Below are 23,178 nucleotides of genomic sequence, written 5' to 3' on the forward strand. Positions count from 1 at the left end.
TTTCTCAGTTTTCTTACTGCTAAAGATGCCTAGATTAGTCACAACTTAGACAACGAGTTTCAGAAACTTAATATATGTGCTTAAAACGTCTTATTTAAGTGATAGCTGTTGATAGTAAAACGATTTAGATATATATGTATTTTTGCTTGATAGAGAATAAGATAATTTTCTTGTTTATTTTATTCTATCTCGTAGCTAAGCGTTGTGGAGCATCCTTGGCAACTGTGTTGGATGACAGTGAATTGAAATTTAATGCTGTGCAAGAAAAAGTAAATAAACTTGAAGCAAATGCTTACCAATCTTCCCGAAATGCAACTGAAACAAAAGAAAGAGCCGAAGAACTGCTCAAATCTATCGAGAAATTAGTGACAGATATTATTGGTTAGTAAAATACTGGATTTAATTTTTACAGGATATTTTCATTAAATGAATTAAGCAGCAAGGGGAAAACACACTTTTATTGAGTAGTCATGCGTAAGATTAAACATGTTTCAACATTTGAGAAATGTCAAAAATTCGTAAATAGTATTCTACAAAAAAAAATATTAAAGATAATTATTTCCATTTGCTTGTGTAGTATTTATATTATTGTTGAATGTTTATCATTTTATGAACATAAAAAAGTGATCTTAAATCAATTTTTTTGAGATTTTTTATTCTGAAGTTTGCTTTAAAAATGTTTCTAAAGTTCTTCAATCAAGATGCCGTGAAAAAGAATCGATGTTAGTAAAGATCCTATTGTAACATTTTCTCATCATAGAAAGAAAGATTGCATTTAATAACAACACTGGAACCAATGTATCTCTCATCGAAGCTGAAAAGATTTTAAAAGAATTACGAGAGAGGAACTTTACAACTGCACTGGTTAATGCTACTGAAGAAAAAGGACTTGCATTGAATGCTTCAGCTGTCTCTAAAGAGATGCTAAAACAAGCTAAACATGTGGAAGAAAGAGCTGTTAACTTTAACAACAGTCTTAAAGATTTTGTCCAAGCATTTAGAAATGTAAAAGCGTTAGGAAGAATAGTTAACGCTAATGCAGACAATGCGACTGATATTGTTGGTATGGCAAAGACTATTGATTATGAGGTAAGGCTTGCTACCATCTGACTGATAAGAGATTTAGTCACAATTTTCGTATTTTGTGCTGAAATGTTTTTGTTATTTTTGGTATTTTTAGTTCCTCGTAAAAGAAGCCACAAATATATACAAACAAAATAATATTACATTAAAGAATGCTGGGAATGTTCTGAAAATCGCTGAAGATATTTTTAACGTTGGGAAACAAGCATTTGATGTAAAGTGATTTTATCATTCTTCTAATCGTGTTGTTTTTAGTTGTATATTTTTTACTTGAGACGTAGTGATATTTTATTATTTTTTTAAATACAAATAGATACTGAACAACAAATATGGACCAATGGCTAGCCTATTAGAAGAACTTCGTGAATATGTAGCTAGTTTAAGAAGAGAATTGAAGATGACTGAAAAACCAGTCAATGATTCTGTTGTTCACGCGGTAAATCTTCGTGATCTTGCAGAGCAATTAAAAGAGCTTCTCCAAGACACCAAAAAGTTTGCAGAGGCTGCGATTCGTGCAGCGAAAGTTTACAGTGAAATTGTAGATGCGATCTACGAGGCACTTGCAGCAGCTAAAATGGCGAAAAATACTTCTATTGAAGCTGATTTAATGGTATGTCTGTTTTTATCATAATTATTAAGATTATTTTGTCTATTTCTTGTCATTTTTTCAATTATAGGTTAATTAAATGGTACACTCCATAAAATTGTCCTAATTTTTCTTTATAACACATCTTATAGCAAAACAAATTTGTAGTAGCCCTTTTGTTGAATTTATGCGTAATTCGTGGTATATTTTGCACTTTGTTTAGTCAAAATAAGATACTGTTTGGGCTACAATAAACTTTAAACAATTCAAAAAAAATTGTGATTAAAGTAAATTTTCCCAATTCTGTTTGGAACAGGAATTATTCTACAGCCTTGTCTATAGACCTGGTTCAATATTTTTTTAAAAATTACATGACAAACTGTATTTTTCAAGGACATTTACTATTTACGTTTTTGGATTGCATCAATAATCACCATCAGGATGACGTAAAAGTTTAATTCAATATCTTCGTCATATTAAAATTTATAAGAAATACAGGTTTGATTTAATATTACTTATTCAGTAAATATCACGAAGTTTTTCGTAAGTGAGACTTACATTATCAGATAAAATTAAGTTAAACTAAAATTAAATGAAACTTAATTTTATCTGATGATGTAAATCTCACTTACAAAAAACTTTGTCATATTCAGTGAATAAATAATATTAAATCAAATAAATCTTTTTTATTTTACTTTAAGTTTAATTTAAATTCCCAAAAGTACAGAAGTTATTACAATAAGTGTAGCAAAATATATAAAACCGAGATAAAAAAAAGAGCGTACAAACAAGCAGAAAAATATTTGTTGGAAGATTTTGTTAATATTGACTTCAATAATGTACAAACTAGGCAAACACTACGAAAGCACATGCACTCAACACTAAAAGAAAGGGCAATGAAGTAAACAAAAAGACTGATAAACTAGTGAAGAGCATTAAAGAAACGCTAACATATTCACTGGAGGGTGTGAAAAAACGCTCAAACGAATTAAGAGGTCTGCGTGAGATTATTCAAGGACGTATTGGTATTGTGAACGACGGTCTTCTGAAATTTAACAAAGAAAAAGATGTGGGTAAGTAATTTCTCAGACATTTGCTTGTCACCACGAGAAAACGATGGTGGTGCAAATTTATCTGTAATTAGATTTGTTGAAAGTCACTATTAAGGAATTTGTGTATAAATAGTTTTCTAGTCTATAAAATACAACCGATGTACTAATTATACAAAGTGTGACTTTAATATCTAGGCGAGAAAGCGAAAAATGTGTCTGCCAAAGCTGAGGTAGCTGCAGTTGCCGCAAATGCGGGTCAAGAATTTAACAAGAGAGTTCAGGTGTGTTTCTCTTATGTATTTTATTAAATTTATAAACTCCTACCAAAGTAACAATATGCTAGTTCCCACGTTTATGGGGTCGAGAAAAAAGTCCAGGAAAGTCAGCCATTTTGCAACGCATGACAAAGAGAGCGGTTACCCTAGCAACTACCTGGAAGTTTTTCCTTATTATTTTAAAAAAACCACTGAGGCAAAAGTATTTATAATAAGATCATGTGCTTTTGACGAACGTCTGTTCCGAAATAGATGGGTCGACCCAGCTTTAGAAATTAGTTCTATTTTGGCCGCAGGCGGTCCCTAATTGCCCACGCAGTAGATGACGTCAGTTATTTCCATCCGTTTCCAAGTTATGAAACCTCAGAAGTGCAATGCAATGACTTAATTTTAAAAATACTATTGACGGCAGTCGATTGCATTCATTTGTTAACTTTAAAAAAGTTAACAAATGAAACATAAACGTTTTGGTTACATCAAAGGAAAAAAGAACACATCTACTTTGCCTGTCACAGAAACACTCGAAATGATATTTTGTGCCTTTTTGTCCGCCTGTTAACATGAAATAGTGAAATTATTTAGATGTGGCTTGAAGTAAAGCTGCATGACCACTATTTTAAATAGACAGACAGAAAACGGCTATTAACTTTTTGTAGGAACAGCTGGAAAAAGATAAGCAAATTATGGAGAAGTTGAGGACCGATATTAAAAATGAGAACAAGTTCATTAAAGGCGTTGAAAGTAACATAACAGCGATAGAAAAAGGAGTTCTGACATTAAACACTACAATTCAAGCTCTGCACAAGAAGCATGCCGACATTGAAGAAACCATGAAGGTTCGTTACAATGATGGAATCAAACTGATCAAATTTCTTTTAAGTAACTCCCTTAATCTTGTCGATCACATCAAGCTCACCATGCACATCAACAAATCTTCTGAACTGATCCTACCAACACCCGAAGAAGCCTACGATTCGTCCATTTCTAACGAAATATCAATCATATTTACTACCAACGATAGTGGCCCTCTGCTGTTTATTGGGAACAGTGATAGTTCCAGCAGACAAAAACGAGCTACTAGCAACGATGATAATGGCTTTCTGTCTTTGGAAGTGTTTAATCATAATGTTGTGTTCAGAGTTAAATTTAACTCTGGTCCCGTCGTGAAATTAGTAAATCCACTGCATATTAGCTATTCAGCTAAATTTAAGGATTATTACAAAGTTGTGGCGAGAAGGTAATGCGTTTAAAAGGTTTGATTTGAGTTCGTAGCTACCTGCCATGGTTTGAACGTTATTGTTTTGCGAGTGTGTGGTAGTTTGTTAAGCAGGTGTAATCAACCATACAGTGCTCTTAGCACTATTTTACTCCTCAAATATTTCTTGTTCTCAATTAGGACTGAAAATTACTTTTAAACTTAATAAATTTCAAAAATAAACAGTGATTGTTTCGTACTGTGCAACTTGTTTTTGACTCTTTTTATGCAGTGTAAAAAAATGCGATATTATTTTTCTTGTACGCCTTTAGGACGTTTGGTTATATACATCTGACTGTTTCTAAACTTGATCAGAACGCTTTAGAAGTAAACGTCACCACAGCAGAAGTGAATTCCACTGCTGTGTCACCACTATTGAATCTTGGTCAAAACATCCACTTTCTGATGGGTTCTATGCCATTAGGAAGGCAGTTGCCTTCTTCCGCGTTTGAGTCCGGACGTGTGTTCAATGGTGGTTTGGATGACTTCTTATTTAATGGAAGAGTTATAGGATTGTGGCGTTGGAAGGTTAGTGATAATATAACTTTGTATATAACTTTGATACTACCAGTCTAAATATTTGTTTAACTTTTTTAACTACTTCACAGAGCGTAAACATGAATGAGGATGACTAATCTTAAACGATGAAGTATATTACTGTTGATTCAAATGCTAAGTTCGCATTGCACTAAGGCGGATTCACATTGTGAAAAAAAGGAGCGGTGTCGCACCACCATTACCGCGATATCTATTCACATCTGTTGTTTACAGATTTTTTCTTTTTTTATGTGATAGAACTTTCAAAATTTATTTATATTGTGGGTTGGTCGTAAAATGAATATCGATCTTGTTTCATTTTTCGTTGTTTTTTGACGTATCTAATACTTGTTTCTATAACAATAGCCGTTGTCTGTCTGTTTGCCTGTCTGTTACAAAAACACGAAATGCGATATATAAAGGACAGGCGACCCCGTGGATTTTTTTCGGGTTGACGACTAGTATGTCATTAAACGGTAACTATTTCTGCACAATATATCGTTCCACTTTGTTGCTAATTGTTCAAATAGCCTATTTTAATTTTTTTTGCACTAGCATGCGAAGCATATTGATGGTCTTGCTGGAAGAGCGAGACCTGCACCAACGGGAGAGTATTGTTTTAACGGCAACGGTTTTCTGATGGGTTATAAAAGAAGTGACAAAATGGGAGCTTCCAAGATATTACTGTCCTTTGTCACGCTTGAACCAGATGGTTTGCTCTTTCTTGGTGTGAACGCGCCTACCACCAATCCGGATGGTACTTCTGCTTCAAAATCAAAATTATTCTATGCTCTCCAAATGCGAGACGGATACCTTGTCAGTACCTTCGACTTTGGCAATGGATTTCAAGAAATTATTCATGACAACAATCAGGGCAAGGTGGATGATGGTCAAACGCATACCTTCAAAACAAAAAAATGGGCAAATGGTTTGTTGAGTATTTATATCGACCTAGTTGAAAAAGCCAGGAAGGCAACAGCAAAAGATAGTATCACATATCCCAAAGAATTTAAAGAACTTGAATTCAACCGATTTTATGTTGGTGGTGTACCACTCGATGGCTACGTGCCTCACGAGTAAGTTTTTTTTACGTTTTGAACCTTTTGAATCTTAGAATGTCTCACAAGAAAGTCTTTGAGCTTTAACGAGTAATTTTTTGGTTGACTGAGAATAATGTAAGAGCAATTAGACAGAATAAAATAAATCTTCATTATTACCGTTTTCTTACCTCTTTTTTAAATGCATAAAAGGTGTGACTTTTTTCTAACAAGACACGGTTTGGTACGCTAAATATAAGTTTTCACTTTAGAAACATCACTACAAAAGGTTTCATCGGATGTATTGGTAGTTTGACCCTTATGAAGATTCGAAACATCAAATATTTCGACAATGGAAACAATTACAAGGAGGGATTTGAATTGGTAAAATGTTGTTATGAAAATCTGTGTCATTGTAAGCTTTACCGAGTTCGGGTTGTCTCTGTGAAAGTTAAACTCGCTATTTTGTGCACCCTTCGCGCAAAATAACAACTCGGCTACCATTTTAAAAAGTACATGGGTATTTTCATGTTAAAGTAGTTGCGTTATTAAATTTCTACGAAGAATTGTTATTACGTATTTTCCATTAGTTTTGTCGAACGTTTTCGTTACGGAAAGTTCTCTCGTGCAATTATATTTCCCAAAAAAGAAAGCAAAGCATTTTATGCATTAATATCCTGTTAATAAAATTTAATTCGATTCCAGGACGGTCATACGGCATCCTTCCCTTCAGCTTCTTCTTATATGGACGTTCCTGCATGTAGCTTGGAACCAGGAGCTACTTTCGGGTTTGCTTTCCAAACTTACCAAAAAGATGGTGTCTTAGTTCATGCAAGTGGCAAGGTATCGTTTGTTGTTAATGAGAACTCCACGTCAATGTATGTTCTAACAAGTAAAGGTATTGGTTTATTTGTTTTTAGGATGCTGCGGTGGATATGATGTTGTTTGATAGTCAACTTAAAGTAGAAGTTGTCGTAAGCGGATCTACTTTTAAATTGATTAGTAATGTAGCAGGTGGACTGTCAGATGGCAAGTGGCATGCTGTCTCTCTGCATCTAGAAGATGTTAGGTAGGATTTTACTTCTGCAAGGCATTACCTGGACTGTTTTTTTGCGTCTTCTGTTGATGGTGTAATCAATGTAAAATCAACGCTTGACTTCCTATAGATCAACTTACGCCCTGTTGCAAGAAATAAACTGTACATAAGTAAATGTGTCAATGGCGTCAAAGGGCTTATTAGGGGAGGCATGAAGGGTTTCAAAACAGACAACGTTGGCGCAAGTATTGATACAAGGATTATCATTTTTACTGACATTCAACCGGTGTGATACGCAGCCAGCGACTTCTACCGACTGATGACCCTTGCTTCACCTTGTTTTCTTGACATGCTTTGGTCACGAGCGTTACTTACTTGCAACCTTTATCATCATTTTTTTTCTCATTTTCTTAGCGCTTTACTCTATCTTGGCATTGATAAGGAATATATAAATTCAACGTCGATACTTCCTGCGCCAGGGAAGGTTATTGTTGCAGGTAAGATGAGCCTTGGTGGAGGGGCGAATAAGATGAGTTTTATTGGAAATATGCGCCATGTCCATTGTGAAAATCGGTAAGTTAAAGAACTGTTTTTTTTAGCAGAGAGAAGTGATATACAGTTTACCTGGTATGTTTTTTCTTTCTGTCTCTTTTAGTGAGATTAACTTGATAACAGCAAAGCGTTTTAACGGTGCAAAGTTTGGTCTTTCCAGATCAGTCCCACCAATTGCGTTAGTTCCCCCGCCAGTAGTAACGTCCCAACCTCAAACATTGTCTATTAAAACTATGTCAAAAGCATCGTCTGTCGAGGGTATAAGTACCTTGGTTTTCACTACGGCCTTAACACCAACAAAAGTTATTGTACAGACAGATATGGCGACGACTGTGATAGGAGACAGCACAGTCAAAACAACCCAGAAAACTCAGCAAGCTTCTACCGTTTCCCACACAACTACAGAAATGAAAATTACAGAAAAATTCTCTACTAGCTATTCAACCCTCGCTAAAGATTCAACTAGCACCAGACAGCCCACGACAACAATACCGGTTGTCACCACAGACGCAGCAACCCCCTCGGAATCAACAACAGTTGCTGAGACGACGACATCTGCAGGAACCAGAGCTGAAGAAACCACCACCACCATTCCTACCACCACTACCATTCCTACCACGACGGAAGCAGCAACCACCACCTCAACCACAACTAAAGGAACAACCATAATCGAGACCACTACCACCATTCCACCCACGACTATAACCACCACTTCATCAACCACGGCAGCCAAAACCGCACCCACACCATCTTGTAAAGGAAACATTCCAACCCCAATGAAAGATGCGATTGGATTTGGCTTTGGTGAAGGTGGAGAAAGCTATATAGAGTTTGGCATCAAAGCAGGGTCACTAGCACAAAAGTAGGTTACGAAATTTAGGCCAGTATTCGTTAGGTTCTGAAATTTTGACATTTTTTTCACTATTCAGTGGTAGTAGCCTCCTAAGATTATTATGCGTTATCCTGGTATTGATCTGGTTATTATCTGTATCTGCGTCAATTGTATCTTTCTTATTGACTTGGTTACCCAGCATTGAAGACCAGTTTTAAGTGTAGGTAAACTGCGCTACTAGAAGCAGTATACTCAATGCTGCACATCTATTGGATTATTTATAATAGAGCTTTTCCGCAACAGTCGTTCAAATGACCACAGGGCACAGCCTATTGTAACCCATCACTCGACATTTTCTAAAATTTACTCTTCGTGATTGTAATAAATACAAGTTTATTTCCATATAAGCCAGGAAAAATACGCATTTTAGCGTGTGCTACTTTATTTAGGTCGCAATTTGAATTTTTCTTCTACACTTTGGAACCGAATGGCTTATTGTTTACTGTTAATATGAAAACACAATATGATTATGAGGCTGTCTATCTAAACAACGGCAAGATAACGTATTTATTCAATGCCGGTGGCGGCTCCAAGCCTATAACAAGTTCAGCAACATATAATGATGGCAAATGGCACAAAGTATCGACAGGACGGTTAAAAACTGCAGGTTTGACGTCAATTTTTTCTACCTTTGTCAATTTCTACCATTGAACATTTAAGTAGTGTAACGGCCACATCGTATCAAGTTTGCATTCTTCAATAGAAATGAAACCCCTACCCAGTTAAATTATTCTTTATCTGCAGGTCATCTAACCATCGACGACGGTTCTGTATTAAAAGCCACATCTCCTGGAACACTATCAAATGTTGATAAAATCACAAAAGTATTCTTCGGAGGTTATCCATTGGGGGAGATTGTACCTGATATAATTCCAGTAAGTTGATTTTTTTTCTATGTTTAAGCTTCAAGTGTTAATCTAATCAATGTGCAATAGTATATATCGTACCCTGGAGGTTGTTATGTATCGTGCTCAGGAGGTTGTTATATGTTATGCTTAGGATGTTATATCTCGTGCTTAGGAAGTTGTTATATATCGTACTCAGGAGGTTGTTATATTCTGTTCACATGCCATGCTTAGGAGAATATCATTTACATATATATCGTCCTTATCAAGTTGTTATATCGTGCTTTGGATATCGTTATAGGCGTTATCGTGCTTGAATGGATTCAACAGCTTTTGCACCTAAACATTCGCACCAATTCTTTTGAGTTGCAATATTGTCTTTCTTGTTTTAGAAATCCAGTTTAGTTGCATTGAAGGGTGGTATGAAAGGATTTAAATTGTTTGATGAAGCTCTCTCACCAGCTGCAACTGAGGGAATAACATCTGGCTATGATGGTTTGGCGGTAACTAACGCAATATCAGTTGGAGAGATGGGTGGCTACCTTGTGAAAAGTAAGTTATATGTTTTACGTTATACCGACAAGGTAAAGTGTGGATTTCCTAATGTCAGCTTTCAACGTGTGCGAATTTTAGACTTTAAACTTTATCTTTCTATGTTAATGCTTTAGACACGACTAAAGTCGGATTTAGAATGAAATTATCCCTAAAGGTTAGATCACGTGACAAGAAAGGATATCTCTTTTACTCCCACGGTGGAGGTGATTGGTTATTACTACGCATCAATGATGATGGAAACTTATTTGCGGAGTGCAACAATGGAGGTGGAGCTTTCAGTGTGGAAGTCAAACCACCAACTTCCATCTGCGATGGAGAGTTCCACAGTATACTGCTTGTGAAGGAAGAAAAAACGCTAACGTTAAGTGTTGACGGTGCAACGAACATTTACACAACACAGAAATCCTCCTCCTCAGCTGATACAAGCTCATTATTGTATTTTGGTGGTGTACCAGGTATGTTTTTTATCTGTTACATGAAAATACCATTATAGGGGACCAAGAGCCTTTCGCGGGACTTCACGGATAAGTCCATTACTATTGTGACGTGGAAACTAACGTAATAATTTAAGTATAAAACAATAAATATCTGCAAGTAAAATTGAGAATAAATCAATAAATAATCTCAGGCTTTCGATTGAATACTAACGTCACTGAATTTGTCCCCTGGTCCTGCCCTTATGTTCTCTTGGGTATATTTGTAGGTATGGGGTCCTTTTGTAATAAATTATTTCCTCCGATTTACTTTGAAAACAATTTAGACAAGAAGAAACCAAACAGCTATGAAAACTTCTCTGGTTGCATTTCCGAGGTTAAAGTAAACGACAAACTTGTAGATTTCTCAACCGGTGCGACCGTCCAAGGTGCGTCTATGCGTGGATGTGCAAATGAGAAATAATAGTTTTACATTTTTTTAGTATAATATATATGAAAAATCTAATTAGTTTATATGAGTTAGTTTTCATTTTTATTTTGTGACAACCTTCATTCCCAGAAAAAAAGTATTACACGATTTCGACCTTACACACAGTTTTGTTTCTCGGATTCTATAAGGAGATCTGTTTAAAGGTAAAATTTTCAGTTCACTGTAGCAAAGTATTGTGTTTTGATTTTGCACAAGAAAGTATTTTCAACAATTCATACATCACCGAATAATTTCGTGAAAATTATATTGTCGATTTGGACGACGTGGAATTTTTGTAAGGCTTTATTTTTAATTTGTTAAAAATATTTTTAGTTATGCACTATTAAATTAATTATATGTAGCTTTTTATTAAAATATGTTTTTTATTTATTCTTTCATTATCAGTCTTAAATTTTCTTCATAAGGACAGAATTTCATTCCCTGCATGTGCCGGCCTTTAATCCTATTAGCACCGGTCGAAGACGGGAGGGGGGAGGTGGAACTGGATAGTGGGAGAAAACGTATTTATTATTGTTAACGACTTTTTGGTGGGGGAGTGGGAACTTACTGCAAGAAGCTATCGACGTAAATGGTTCTGAAACCACCAATTTGAGCCTTATGTGTACTTTACGAAACAGGTTCAACACATACTTTTGTATAATACAAGTTACGTTGTCGTAACTCAAAAGCAAAAAGTAAATTCAGATAACGTTTGGTCAGCATACAATTGAGTGCTAAAATTTTGTGACTTTTGTAGGGCTTGTAATAAAGAAAAGGGTGTTGGCAATGATTCAACACATCGTAATCATAAAAAATATGTAGTGTACAACTTTATAAAACTGACTGGAATAAACGAGGTTATATATTGGCTGTCTCACTTATCCCTCTGTTAGTTGAAGTATGTTAAATCGTTGAATGACAGAAGTGATGCTAACAGTATGGTAATGACAATGGTACTCTATACGACTGAACAATTTAACTTCCTGTGCTGTCACTTAACAATCGTGTAGGAATGCTTCAGAATTTTTCACCGCTCGGATATGCTCTCAAAGTCCCATCTTCCTCTCCAGGGTCTCTTACGGAGCGTGGCGCTATATCGAACCAACAAGGCAAATGTCCAGGTTGCTCGAATTTTCCTGTGCGAATACATATAGACAAAGAGCGTGTGGTAAATTGTATGAGTAAAAACCTCAGAGGTGTCATCTTTTTTGCAATTAAAAACGATGTTATTTTGTAAAAATAGACTGAAATAGGAAAATGACGTCATCAATACACGACAACGCGTTTCTGTTAATGTCATAACGTCTTGTTTGTTTTCACGACTGAAATTTACAAATAAAGTTAAGAAAACAATGTTTGTATGCATTGTCTGGCCTTTTTCTGTCTCCCTTTAACATGTCTCTATTTTTAACAGATTTTTCTCAGCCCCTTGCGAGTCCGGGATAAAGGGAATCCACTATATGTATATTGGATGAAATAAGAGTTCCTTTATAAGACGTATCTCTTACATACTATATATGGTAATCGGCTACCGTATTTTTAGTTACACCTTTGTCATGTGATGTATGCGAGATATAGTCTGTTTTATAAGTGTGTTTCCTAACATATAAGCGTTTCTTTCTTCTAGCGATTTTGGAACCTCGTCCCCAGGTTCCTTGTTTAAGTTTAAAGAAAACCTAACAAGCCCTTGTTGAGTATTCTGTAATATATCTTGTCGATGCACCAAAAGCGTTAGCATCTTCAAAATGTGAATCTTGCTTTTGAAAGATCTGAGTTTGTTCAAGTAAAATTTTCCAATGTACCAACTTCTTTCCTCTTTATTGTTAAAATTATTGAAGTTATCTTTTAGAATATGAAATATTTTAGGCTATATGCAGCCCAACTGCAGGTCCTATCTCTCTTTTGTGACGATCTTTCGTCTGTGATTTGTTAATTCGTTGTCAGAATAAGAAAAAAAAGCCCTGGGGACGGGGTTGGAATGCAGCCGACAAAGAATTTAGACGAGTTTAAATATTTTTAAAAACATTCTCGTCCTCTCGTTTGTTGCCTGATCCTAAAACCGCCCGCCTTTAATCTGAGGACTCCTAGGACGAGATTGTTCAAAAAGTCGATTTAATAGAAGCTTTAGAAGAATACACTTTTGTAAAGTCAAATTTTGCAAATTTGTTTATTTCTACAGTCGAGCATTAAACCAAATACAGTCTCTCTAATGAATTGACACTCCTGACGATTTAATAAGTAAAAAGCGATTTCATACCAGTAAAACCACGGTCAAATCCTTACAAAAGCGCATAGCAATTAGCACAAACTGAACTTTCTTACCAGCGGACAGGAACGTAAATGCAAATGTGTTACTTTAAACATTTATTTTTCACGTGACTTGTTGCGTCAGTATCGCATTTAACTACTTTTTCCATCCACCCTAGTGCTTCTGGCATGCATAAAAATGTTTTTTACGGGTATTTTATGCCGTACCTTGCTGCTTCACCTGTAACTTTACATTTGAGCAGATTCTTTCCCCTTGAGGTGAGCTAAATTAATCATGGCTTAGCTAGTTAGTGGGTGATGCCTACTGCAAATCTGTTTCCTGTCGAGTTTAAAGCGGGAGAATGAGCTTCTCCAGAGATATCCACGGTATATGAAATATGCCAAAATTTTCTTCCATGTTTTGACATCTTTAACTACCTCACCACAAGATTTTTTTAAAATGGCCTAAAGTATTTGTCAATTTTTTTCACCGGACCTAATCGACAAAATGTTTAGTAAATGACAAAAATTAGAACCCAAACAAAAATTTAGGCCGACTAAATTTATATTGATTAAGTAAAACGTTGATTTCTTTGTTTGATTTTGTTTTTGGTAGGAAGAGTGTCACAAAGTCGTGTTTATGTATTTTATTAAGTGCAACAATGACACCGGACATTATTCAGGACAGAAATAGATAATGTTGTCTACGGTTATGTTATTTTCCATTCATTGCATTTAATTGAAAATAACTTGACTTATTAACTCTGTATAACCTTCTTATATGCGATACAAGTGTAGTAATCTGACTAGATAGTATACAGTGGAATATAAAATGGAACATAAAATTTACAAAGGAATTACAAGAAATATATAATTATTTTACTCAAAAAAGCTCACACTAAGGGCGGGTGGGTGGGTCTGAAAAAGTAACTAACGATGTGTGATATTTTCCCGCTTATTCCGTCATCTTATTTCCTTGGTCACGTGACAAAACAAAGTGAACATTGGCTGTATCTTACCCGGTTATAAGCCTTCAATTTATGTAAAGTTGGGCTTTACATGGACACAAAATGAGATTTTAAACCGCTATGAAATTTCGTAGTGTTTACATGAAGCAAACTGTACACGCGCCACAACTTTTTACAAAAATACAGTACACGCGTTTTCTTTTATTAGAATACACTTTATAAATACACTATAAAGATCACTATATACACTTATATAATACACCATATAAGAATATTAGGCTGGGATTTCAGGTTAAAAACAATAGAACTAGCTATATTGTTTGGAAAAATAGAGAAATCAAATAAATGACCATCCTAGCTAGAATATTGATAAAAAAAGTATATAGTTTCTGAAAATTTTGAGGGTGAAATGAAACAGCACCGAAATGAGTTTCGTTCCGCCTGAAAACATGTTAACATAACGAAAAGATGTAAACATTTATAAGGACTAGACTAGAGACCAAAATGAAATTTTCATTTCACCCGAAATAAAACTTCATCTCTGAACATTAGTATGCTTTCTAACAAGCTCGTCTCTCTGAATTATACTCTCCCCACCTCCCCCATAAGACCAAAATACCCGTCTTCTCAATGTATTTAACAGTCATTTATGTTTAGTCATCATAGATGAACGCTGTTAGAAGTCTGACTGTACAACTGAAGAAACATATACAAAAGTGTGCGGCAATGAAAAATAACAACAAATAAAGCTGAATAATCGTGATGAATTTCTCGCATTAAAATGAGAATATTGTTTGTGGGAAACGTCACAGACAGACAGAATGTTTTAAACGAGAACTGAATGCGTGACGGGCAGCAAATATTAGCTGTTGTAATTCATAGCACCCAATTTATCTATTTCATAGCTTTGTCTTACGCTCTTGTTTTGAACTAGCATATAAAGCTCTTCTTCACAGATAAAAAATATCATATTATCACAAACAACAACATTATCAACATAAGTGCAGAAACATCAAAACCTTTTGACAACATATATTTTAAAACGTACATTCAAAGTAAATAGAAAACGACGCCATTTTAATAATGGCAGATTGGACGTGTAATTTCCGAAAATTTATATACATATTATTTAAACCTCTACGAAGGTGTCCTCGTTGCGTTGTCTATTCCTCTCGCCTGGGGCAATTTAGCTAGCCTTTAACAGTTTCAAATACAAAATTAAGACAAGAAAGAGCGAGAAAGAGTGTGAGAAAAAATAAACTATTTTTTCGAAACGCATAAATATTTATGAATATGCTAGATCTATGTCGTTCTATGCAGAATGTATTTTGTCAACACAGTTGCAAATTCTTATTGTGCTTCTACTGTTTAAAAAACTAGCGGAACAATGAAAGTGTTTTTGTTAGATTATGTCGCAAGGAGAACCGCAGTTCACAGAATATAGCGATTTCCTATTGCCAGTTGTGTCTGTGAAAGAGCGACAGGGATGATAGTAAGTCAAAAACTTCTCACATGCTTTACAGACAGCATGTACGTTAACAACGATCGCAAAATGATGGTATTGTTGGCACTACTCAGTGCAGTAGCTTGTCAACAGGTTTTACAGCCGCCCTACTTTGATATAGCGAAAGGGAAAAATATCTCAGCCACAGCCACTTGTGGTGAAGATTATACTCCAAGAAAAGACGACGAAGAAAATGAATTATATTGTACGCTGGCTGGAGTACCGGGGAAATTTGGAGTTGGTGGATTAAGTTGTAGTTATTGTATTCCTGGTGACCTTGGATCAAGTATCGATGGGAAAGATTCGAAGGATCATAACATTCGAAATGCTAATGACGGTTCAAACAGATGGTGGCAATCTCCACCTTTATCAAGAGGATTGAAATATCGAGAAGTCAACGTTACCATTGATCTTGGACAGGTAAGGAGATTTTGTCTTTTCGATGGGAAAGTAAAGGGACTGGAAGCTAGATAATGCACGCTCGTCAATTACTAGCCAACTTTACCGGTGACACTATTATACCAAACAAGTCCGCTAAGTAAACAATAACCGTTTAAAAAAAATAAACTTTTTAAGTGTGTTTACATCATCAAAGGAGTAGCGAAAATTGTTAAAAGAATTACACTCTAAAGTATCGTATTTCAAATCTGTACGATTCCTATTAGATGACATTTTTTGCACGTGGTCTTAGCAGATGGACTGCAATACGTTTCTTTCTCTCTGTGACTGAAGTTTTGCTGACTTAGCCTGGGCTAAACCTTGCCTTGAATAAGTCTCGTTGCCATTCGACAACTGCATTTCGTGCCAAAGCGCAAAAAAAGCTTTTTTGTTATAGCGTGCGCATTTGCACAAACTTTATAATTTTGTCAAAGTGCGCATGCGCTAATAAACAAACTTGTGAGGTATTTGGGCTATAACGAAAAATGCGGTCAATTGAAAACGGACTCTTTAGAATCCATAAAATTGTCTATAAAAATAGCTATTAATTATACTACCAGGTGAAGCATTGAAAGAGCGACTTTGTATATTTTGACCGGAAATGTTTCTCTCTCATTCTTATGGAGGGTATCGTAAAAACTTTTTATTATAAACAAACACATCCTGTTCCTACTGTCTTGTGTTTCATGTTTCATGTTCATACTTATCAATATTTGTTTATTCAGAGATCTTTTTAAATATTTTTAACACTGTTAGAAAACAGTGGTTATGAAGAGTTTATTAAGACCTGATAAATATAAGTGATGAAACAAAAATACTTCCGGACTGCAGTCCCCGCGTTTTAAAAGTCAACAACTTTGTCAATAAACAGTCTTTTGGAAGAAACTTTAAAAAAACACCGTTTAAAACAGGAAAACATGTTTGAAAATGTTCTTTTTAAATTTTTTCGTTACTCATTTCATTACTCATTTTTCTCTTGTCTCTTTCCCCATAAGGACAATAATTTCTTTGTGAAAATTAGGTTGATGTTACCGCAGCATGAGCACATCATATCCACGAGCAAAAAAATATGCTTAATCTCGTCCAAAGGACGTTTTTTACTCTAGTTTGACTATAATCTGGCTATGATGTGAGACGATATAAAATGCATGTTGTTTCTAAACTTCCAGAACAAAGCTAAGAATTACATTCATATAAGCACGGAAATTGGGTCGACAAAGTAAGAGGTGAGGGGGACAAGGGCTCTGGGGGCGAGGTCATGGAAAATGCGCTGATTGGTAAAGCAAGGCAAGAGAGAGCAAAGTGTAAACAGACTTGCAAAGTACCACGTGCTTTTTTCATCTTGATTTTGTGTGCGTTTTGTTTAGAATTCATTTTGGACTTTTGTCGTATTTTTTAGTCTTTCCATGTGGCCTATGTGATCGTGAAAGCAGCTAACTCGCCAAGACCAGGAGTTTGGGCTTTAGAACGTTCCAATGATGGAGGAGAAACGTATTCACCATGGCATTACTTTGCACCAAGCTCTGCAGAGTGTAAACAATATTTTGGTGTCGATTCCTATTTACCAATAGTACGAGATGACACAGTTCTGTGTTCAACGGAATACTCACAAATCCCACCATTTCAAAATGGAGAAGTAAGTCGAGCTAATACATTGAAGTTTTTGCTATTAATTTTTAGAAGCTAGAGGATATAGCTCTAGCCATGCTTCTTTTTAAGTATGTTATATGACCTTTTTGAATGTTTACATTTTCTGCGGTAAGCCCTTTCGGCTTTAACAATTGCATGGCAGGCAGAAAGATGCAGGCCCTAGGTGAAACAAGGTGCTTTTTATTCTGTTTCTTCGCACCACGAAGGTATCATTAGGACTTTACATGAATATAATGGCATTCAAAAGTTATTAATCTACACTCGGTAATAGTTTAAAGCCTTAGAAACATTTCCATGGAAATAAATGGACTGAAAAAGACCTTTCTTCAGCAAGCTTTCACATCTTTCTGCCTGCCACGCAGCTGTTGAGCCAGAAGAGTTTATTGGGAATATGTAAATATTCAAAAAGGTCTATGGTTTTGTTAATGGAGGAACTTTAGTTGTATACTTCAATGTTTTTGGATTCTTCATTAAAAGTACAATTATGAGAGATGTGCATATTTTACATGGCTAGCCTCACAAATATCGAGGGATATACCCTGTCTATTATTTCCAGGAGAGGCCATGGCGTAGATGGAGAGTCCTAGAGTATTTAATGCTCATTTTTGAGCTAGGGTAGACCCAATTAGAGCCCGCGCTCTACTAGACAACTCCCGGCAACATCCAACGGCCCACACAGTGTGCCATCTTCCCAATTTCCCTCACATGGCTTGGGTTAACCCGGGGCTATGGTAACATTCACTCGCCCATGTTGAATCGCCGTCAAGAGGAATCGAACCCCGGTCTCCCGCACAAAGTACGAGAGCTATAACCATTAATCTACGGCGCCATGTAACCACTAATCTACGGCGCCACTATTATGCACTAATAATAATTGCAGTGTTGTGGTGGTAATGTTAAAAAAATATAGCTATATACCTTGTATATATTGTTGTAGTGTGTGATCTGGTGTGTGATCTAAACACAATATTTAATTTATTTTTTCATTATGTAGATTCATATTTCATTAATAAATGGACGACCAGGTGCTGCTAATTTTTCATATAGTCCAACATTGCAGGTAAAGTCATTTTGGTTACAAACCCAGACATTTTTACTTTTAAAACAGAGAAAACTAACATAAAACATTGTTTCTTACCATGCTTTAACTCTATTTAATTAGGAATGGACCAGTGCTACAAATGTACGCCTGAGACTTCTTGACATTAAAACCTTGTTGACTGATTTACTGCCACTTTCACTTGACGATCAAAGTGTAACAAGAAGGGTAGGCTTCTTCTCTTTTTCAACTAGATTTTCTTATACATATATACATGCCTTCTATTTACATTTATGCTCAAGTTATAACACTTTTTTTTCGTTTTTTCTCTTAGTTCAACTCACATTTATTTGAGCTAACTTTTAAAATGTGACATAGGAGTATGTGAAAAAAAAGAACTTCCTTCCTAGTAATAATGCAATGCAACTGAAGAACTTCTGAGTGTGCCTAAACGTTTGCCAAATTTGTCCCAAAGTCTTCTACTTGGGTCATACTGAAACCATAAGATTGTTTTTTCCAATTCTAATACCAATATACTATGGGTCAGAAGTATCAATTTTCAATTTAGCTCTTTGGTTCTACGTTTGTAGAAGCGCAGAAGTCTTTTCCCACAAAGCGCAAAACTTTTGCAGTAAATCTGGGTCACAAAAGTTTTTTACCATGCACTTTCTTTTACTAAATACACCAATTTCTTTTCCAGTAGAGTTTGGACATTTATATATTTTGTAATAAAAAGGAAGTTAAGGTGAAGTTAAAGAGAAAACATTTATGGTCAATTTAAAAGGTTTTTCAGACGATTTTGGAACATCTAGATTAATCGTAAAAGACATAAATAATTTCTGATGTATCTTTTTTATAGTACTACTACTCTATTAAAGACATTTCAATTGGTGGTCGTTGTATGTGTAACGGCTTTGCAGACGAGTGTAAACCAACAGATGTTGTTGGCAAGTATCAGTGCAATTGTCAATACAATTCTGAGGGTCCAAGATGTGAGAGATGTAAACACGGATATGTACAAAAGAAATGGAGACCCAGAACAGGAATTAATAAATTTAAATGTGAAAGTATATATGCTTCAAATTATTTTTTAGTTATTTCTTTGTATATATAAAAAAATAATTTCATGTCATAAGATCTGCTTTGGTTATTTTCTTGAAAAGAATATTGGGAAAATAAATACGTTATTTGGACCAAGTGTGTTTTGTGATGTAAACGTACTGCAAATACTTTTAACTTTGAAGATCTTGAACTTTGTTTGTTTACAAAATTTGATGCTTATCATATTTAGAATACCTATCTAAAAACTGTGCAGCTTCACTTCGAAGGTCGTTTTAATCAATGAAAGAAAGATCTTGTAGCACGAAAATTGTAAACCATTTTTGATAAAACAAACAGGAAGTTTTCAGTGGCGTCAAGCCACCTTGATCATGTCAGCAATGACATCCTACTACATCTTCTTGTATTCTTTAGAATGCAACTGCCACAATCACAGCGATGAATGTGAATATAATGATGAAGTTGAACAAAGAAAACTTAGTTTGGACATTCATGGAGTTTATTCTGGTGGTGGTGTTTGTAAGAATTGTCAACATAACACTCATGGAATCAACTGTGAAAAATGCAAACCATTCTTCTATCAGCCTGCAGGTGTAAAAGTCACTGACAAAAATGCTTGTCAAGGTAAAAGTTTTTTAATTTCAATTTTAAAAGTATAAACCTGAGAACCTGTATTAAAATTAAAACTTGTGTAATCATGAGGGAAAAAGTGAGATTGATAAGTCACCTAATTCACCCAATTTCTTTTCAACTTTTACTTTTTTAAAAACTGATTATTATTTTAGTTTGACAAAAAATAATGCTATGAAAACTAAGTTCATAATCAACATAAAAAATTATTACAAGAGCGAAAATCAATGAAAATAAGAAAACAGATGGGGAATACTTAATTTGCCTGAGCGGATAATGATACACCCTGGTATTAGGGAAATAATGCATGCTGTTTATGTAAGCTTCCACAAAAGCAAATTTGTTGGAAAATTATTTTGTTGACATTTTTTTTTCAAAGTATACCTGAATTTACATGTTAGGATTAACAGACTGAAGTACGTGATTTGCATGCTGAAATAATCAACTTGAAATCGCTCATGGTTGTGTTACTTTGAAAAACACTGACATGTTTTTTTTTTGGTTCTTTCAGATCTCAAATCTACTTGAATACATAATAAGTAATAAAAGAAACTGTTCTTACTGTACCATTCTATCTGACTCTACTACCTATTAGCATGCAACTGTGATACTCGATTTTCAACTGGGTTGTGTGCAGAAGAAACTGGTCAATGTGAATGCAAACAAAACTTTATTGGAAGATATTGTGACAGATGTAACAAAGGCTTCCACTCTTTCCCAGTTTGTAAACGTAAGTTACCAACAGCGTGGTAATTTATTATTACTATAAGTTTATTATTACAAGTTACTCTAATCACCGTTTCTGTATTCATGATTTGTCATGGATTGTAATTTTTCTTTTATTTGTTTTTTTATTGTAATTTTAGCTTGTGATTGTGACATAAAAGGTTCTGAAAATGGTGAATGTGTTGCTGATAGTGTGGCAGGATGCAGATGCAAGGAAGGATACACTGGATATCTTTGCAATGAATGCAAACCGGGATTTTATGGATTTCCAAACTGCAAAGGTATTGCTGAATGTGATTGTGTCAGATGTGCTACTAATTTTATATTCATTATCATCATTCAGTTTGATTCCATATGCCATATCCGCTACATTGAATCACCATTTATATTTGGATGAATGATATGCATAGTTGTTTTTCCATAGCCTGTGAATGCCTTACAAGGTATGGTGCTATTGATAACAACTGTCACCAATCTGATGGACAATGTAGATGTAAAGTTGCTTTCTCAGGGCGACAATGTGAACTTTGCAGTCATGGATATTTTCGCTTCCCACTATGCCAAGGTGAGTCAGGTTCACAGTGAAAACTTGTTAAAAACAAGTTGATTTTGTATGAAAAGATTAAAAAGTTTTTTAGGAATCCCTTTTTTTGGGGGGAAATCAACCATAATATTAATACGTAATTTTTGACAATATCTAATGTTGGGGCGAAATAAAGAAATGAGTCACATATACCATGTGCTTATTAGAAAGGGGTACTAATTGAATGGAAGAGGATAAAAAGAGGAAATACAGTATCTGTAGAAATGATACATATAATATAAAAATTTATAATAATCTGTATATGTTTTGGAGAAGTAAGATTGAAATAGTACTCTTCTCATTGTCCCATTCTTTAAATAATATTTTAACAAAATATTTTTGGAAAAAACTCTTAACATAGCTTAGCCTGGCAAATTAAATATAGTTTTTAGTTCTGTGATAAATGTATCCATTCCATCTATTTACAGATTGCTTTTGTGATGAGCAGAAAACTGTTTCACCATTTTGTGAAGCAGGAACTGGTCTATGTACTTGTAAGCCCAATTACAGTGGACCAAAATGTGACAAATGTGCACCAGGGTTTTATGATTATCCAAGTTGCCATGGTAATGTTTTCTAAATTTTATATTTGGGTCAATTTTATGATTTCCTATTTTTTCTAGCTATAGATCCTGTTTTTGTTTTTTGTATTTATAGCTTGTGAATGTTCCACAGCTGGTTCTGTGTCGCATGTGTGTAATTCTATTAGTGGACAATGTCCATGTGGATCAAATTATGAAGGTTTCCGCTGTCAAAGATGTAAATCTGGTTTTTATGGTTACCCACAGTGTGCTTCGTGTGATTGTGATAGTGTAGGCGCGAAGTCGGTTAATTGTGATTCTGAAAATGGGCAATGCAGTTGTGTGCCTCTTTTTGTTGGCAAAAAGTGCAATCAATGTCAACCAGGGTTTTATGGATTTCCAAATTGTAAACAGTGTAACTGCAATCCGACCGGAACTGAAGTTCAATCAGGAGGAAGCATTGGTGATTGCAGTTCTAATAATAATGTAATGAAATGTTTTCCTGTATTTATGCAAAACCTAAATTGTTAGTAAATGAGACTAGTCATAAGACTAGAAAAATCTAGAGGAATTCACCCGTCAGAAAAATTCACAAGAATTTGCCTGTCCTTACATGCAGCTACCATCTTTGGCTCATCGGGGGGACAATAAATATTAAGATTTGTAAAAGTCTCTGAAATGTGGAATAAAGTTTCCAGAAAACTTTTAAATAACATATGAAGGAGAAAAATAACACAGATTCTTTAAATTTCTTTTTCACTATAAAAAGTAAAAAATCTGGAATTTAAATTTCTTAACACCATCTTTGTGACCGGTAAGTATGCAAAAAAAATATGTTAAATCAGAGAAATTGCGTCTCAAAAAAAGGAATTTCCATAGTTTTTCAAAATTGTTGTTGTTGTACAACAAACAAAATTATGATTGAAAAAAACTTTTCTTGTAAGTACTCGAAAAGAATCAGCACAAATTTCCAATTCATGATTCACTTTATCCGCTATTAAATTTTGCTACCAAGGTAGTAAGGAGTATTATATAAGTAATACACAATTTGAAAAATATATTTAGGGTCAATGCGTGTGCAAACGTAATGTAAAGGGTTTGGAATGTTCAAAATGTAAAGCTGGTTATTACAACTTAAAAGAATCAAATCCTGATGGATGTTCAAGTATGATAATTTCTATCCATATAGATGTTCTTTATGTACT

At 34.8% G+C, this 23,178-nt stretch overlaps 2 protein-coding genes across 3 annotated transcripts in view; both read left to right on the forward strand.

Moving 5' to 3' along the window:
- Nucleotides 1–11,636, forward strand: part of LOC130637009 (laminin subunit alpha-like) — a 33,647-nt gene extending 22,011 nt beyond the window's left edge. The window contains exons 35-53 of the mRNA XM_057446864.1: nt 196–381; nt 761–1,089; nt 1,181–1,297; nt 1,397–1,693; nt 2,520–2,742; nt 2,917–3,002; nt 3,653–4,233; nt 4,524–4,779; nt 5,344–5,864; nt 6,098–6,209; nt 6,531–6,668; nt 6,746–6,894; nt 7,276–7,434; nt 7,517–8,275; nt 8,695–8,912; nt 9,050–9,180; nt 9,543–9,702; nt 9,819–10,160; nt 10,466–11,636. Coding sequence (XP_057302847.1) covers nt 196–381; nt 761–1,089; nt 1,181–1,297; nt 1,397–1,693; nt 2,520–2,742; nt 2,917–3,002; nt 3,653–4,233; nt 4,524–4,779; nt 5,344–5,864; nt 6,098–6,209; nt 6,531–6,668; nt 6,746–6,894; nt 7,276–7,434; nt 7,517–8,275; nt 8,695–8,912; nt 9,050–9,180; nt 9,543–9,702; nt 9,819–10,160; nt 10,466–10,602 — 4,901 coding nt within the window. The 3' untranslated portion in view covers nt 10,603–11,636. The remainder of the gene's footprint in view (nt 1–195; nt 382–760; nt 1,090–1,180; nt 1,298–1,396; nt 1,694–2,519; nt 2,743–2,916; nt 3,003–3,652; nt 4,234–4,523; nt 4,780–5,343; nt 5,865–6,097; nt 6,210–6,530; nt 6,669–6,745; nt 6,895–7,275; nt 7,435–7,516; nt 8,276–8,694; nt 8,913–9,049; nt 9,181–9,542; nt 9,703–9,818; nt 10,161–10,465) is intronic.
- A 3,658-nt stretch (nt 11,637–15,294) lies between these two features.
- The window catches only part of LOC130636585 (laminin subunit alpha-like), a 44,247-nt gene continuing 36,363 nt past the window's right edge, over nt 15,295–23,178 (forward strand). Inside the window, exons 1-12 of one of the 2 annotated variants that reach the window (XM_057446347.1) lie at nt 15,295–15,747; nt 17,165–17,401; nt 18,410–18,475; nt 18,578–18,682; nt 19,314–19,521; nt 19,928–20,137; nt 20,739–20,873; nt 21,010–21,150; nt 21,294–21,434; nt 21,881–22,018; nt 22,110–22,459; nt 23,039–23,138. In XM_057446347.1, the coding sequence (XP_057302330.1) occupies nt 15,310–15,747; nt 17,165–17,401; nt 18,410–18,475; nt 18,578–18,682; nt 19,314–19,521; nt 19,928–20,137; nt 20,739–20,873; nt 21,010–21,150; nt 21,294–21,434; nt 21,881–22,018; nt 22,110–22,459; nt 23,039–23,138 (2,269 nt within the window). In that variant the 5' untranslated portion in view covers nt 15,295–15,309. Of the gene's footprint in view, nt 15,748–17,028; nt 17,087–17,164; nt 17,402–18,409; nt 18,476–18,577; nt 18,683–19,313; nt 19,522–19,927; nt 20,138–20,738; nt 20,874–21,009; nt 21,151–21,293; nt 21,435–21,880; nt 22,019–22,109; nt 22,460–23,038; nt 23,139–23,178 lie in introns of those variants that run through there. The other variant, XM_057446348.1, reaches the window with a different exon arrangement.

This window comes from Hydractinia symbiolongicarpus, chromosome 3, assembly GCF_029227915.1.
Source record: "Hydractinia symbiolongicarpus strain clone_291-10 chromosome 3, HSymV2.1, whole genome shotgun sequence".
In the NCBI taxonomy this organism is placed as follows: domain Eukaryota; kingdom Metazoa; phylum Cnidaria; class Hydrozoa; order Anthoathecata; family Hydractiniidae; genus Hydractinia; species Hydractinia symbiolongicarpus.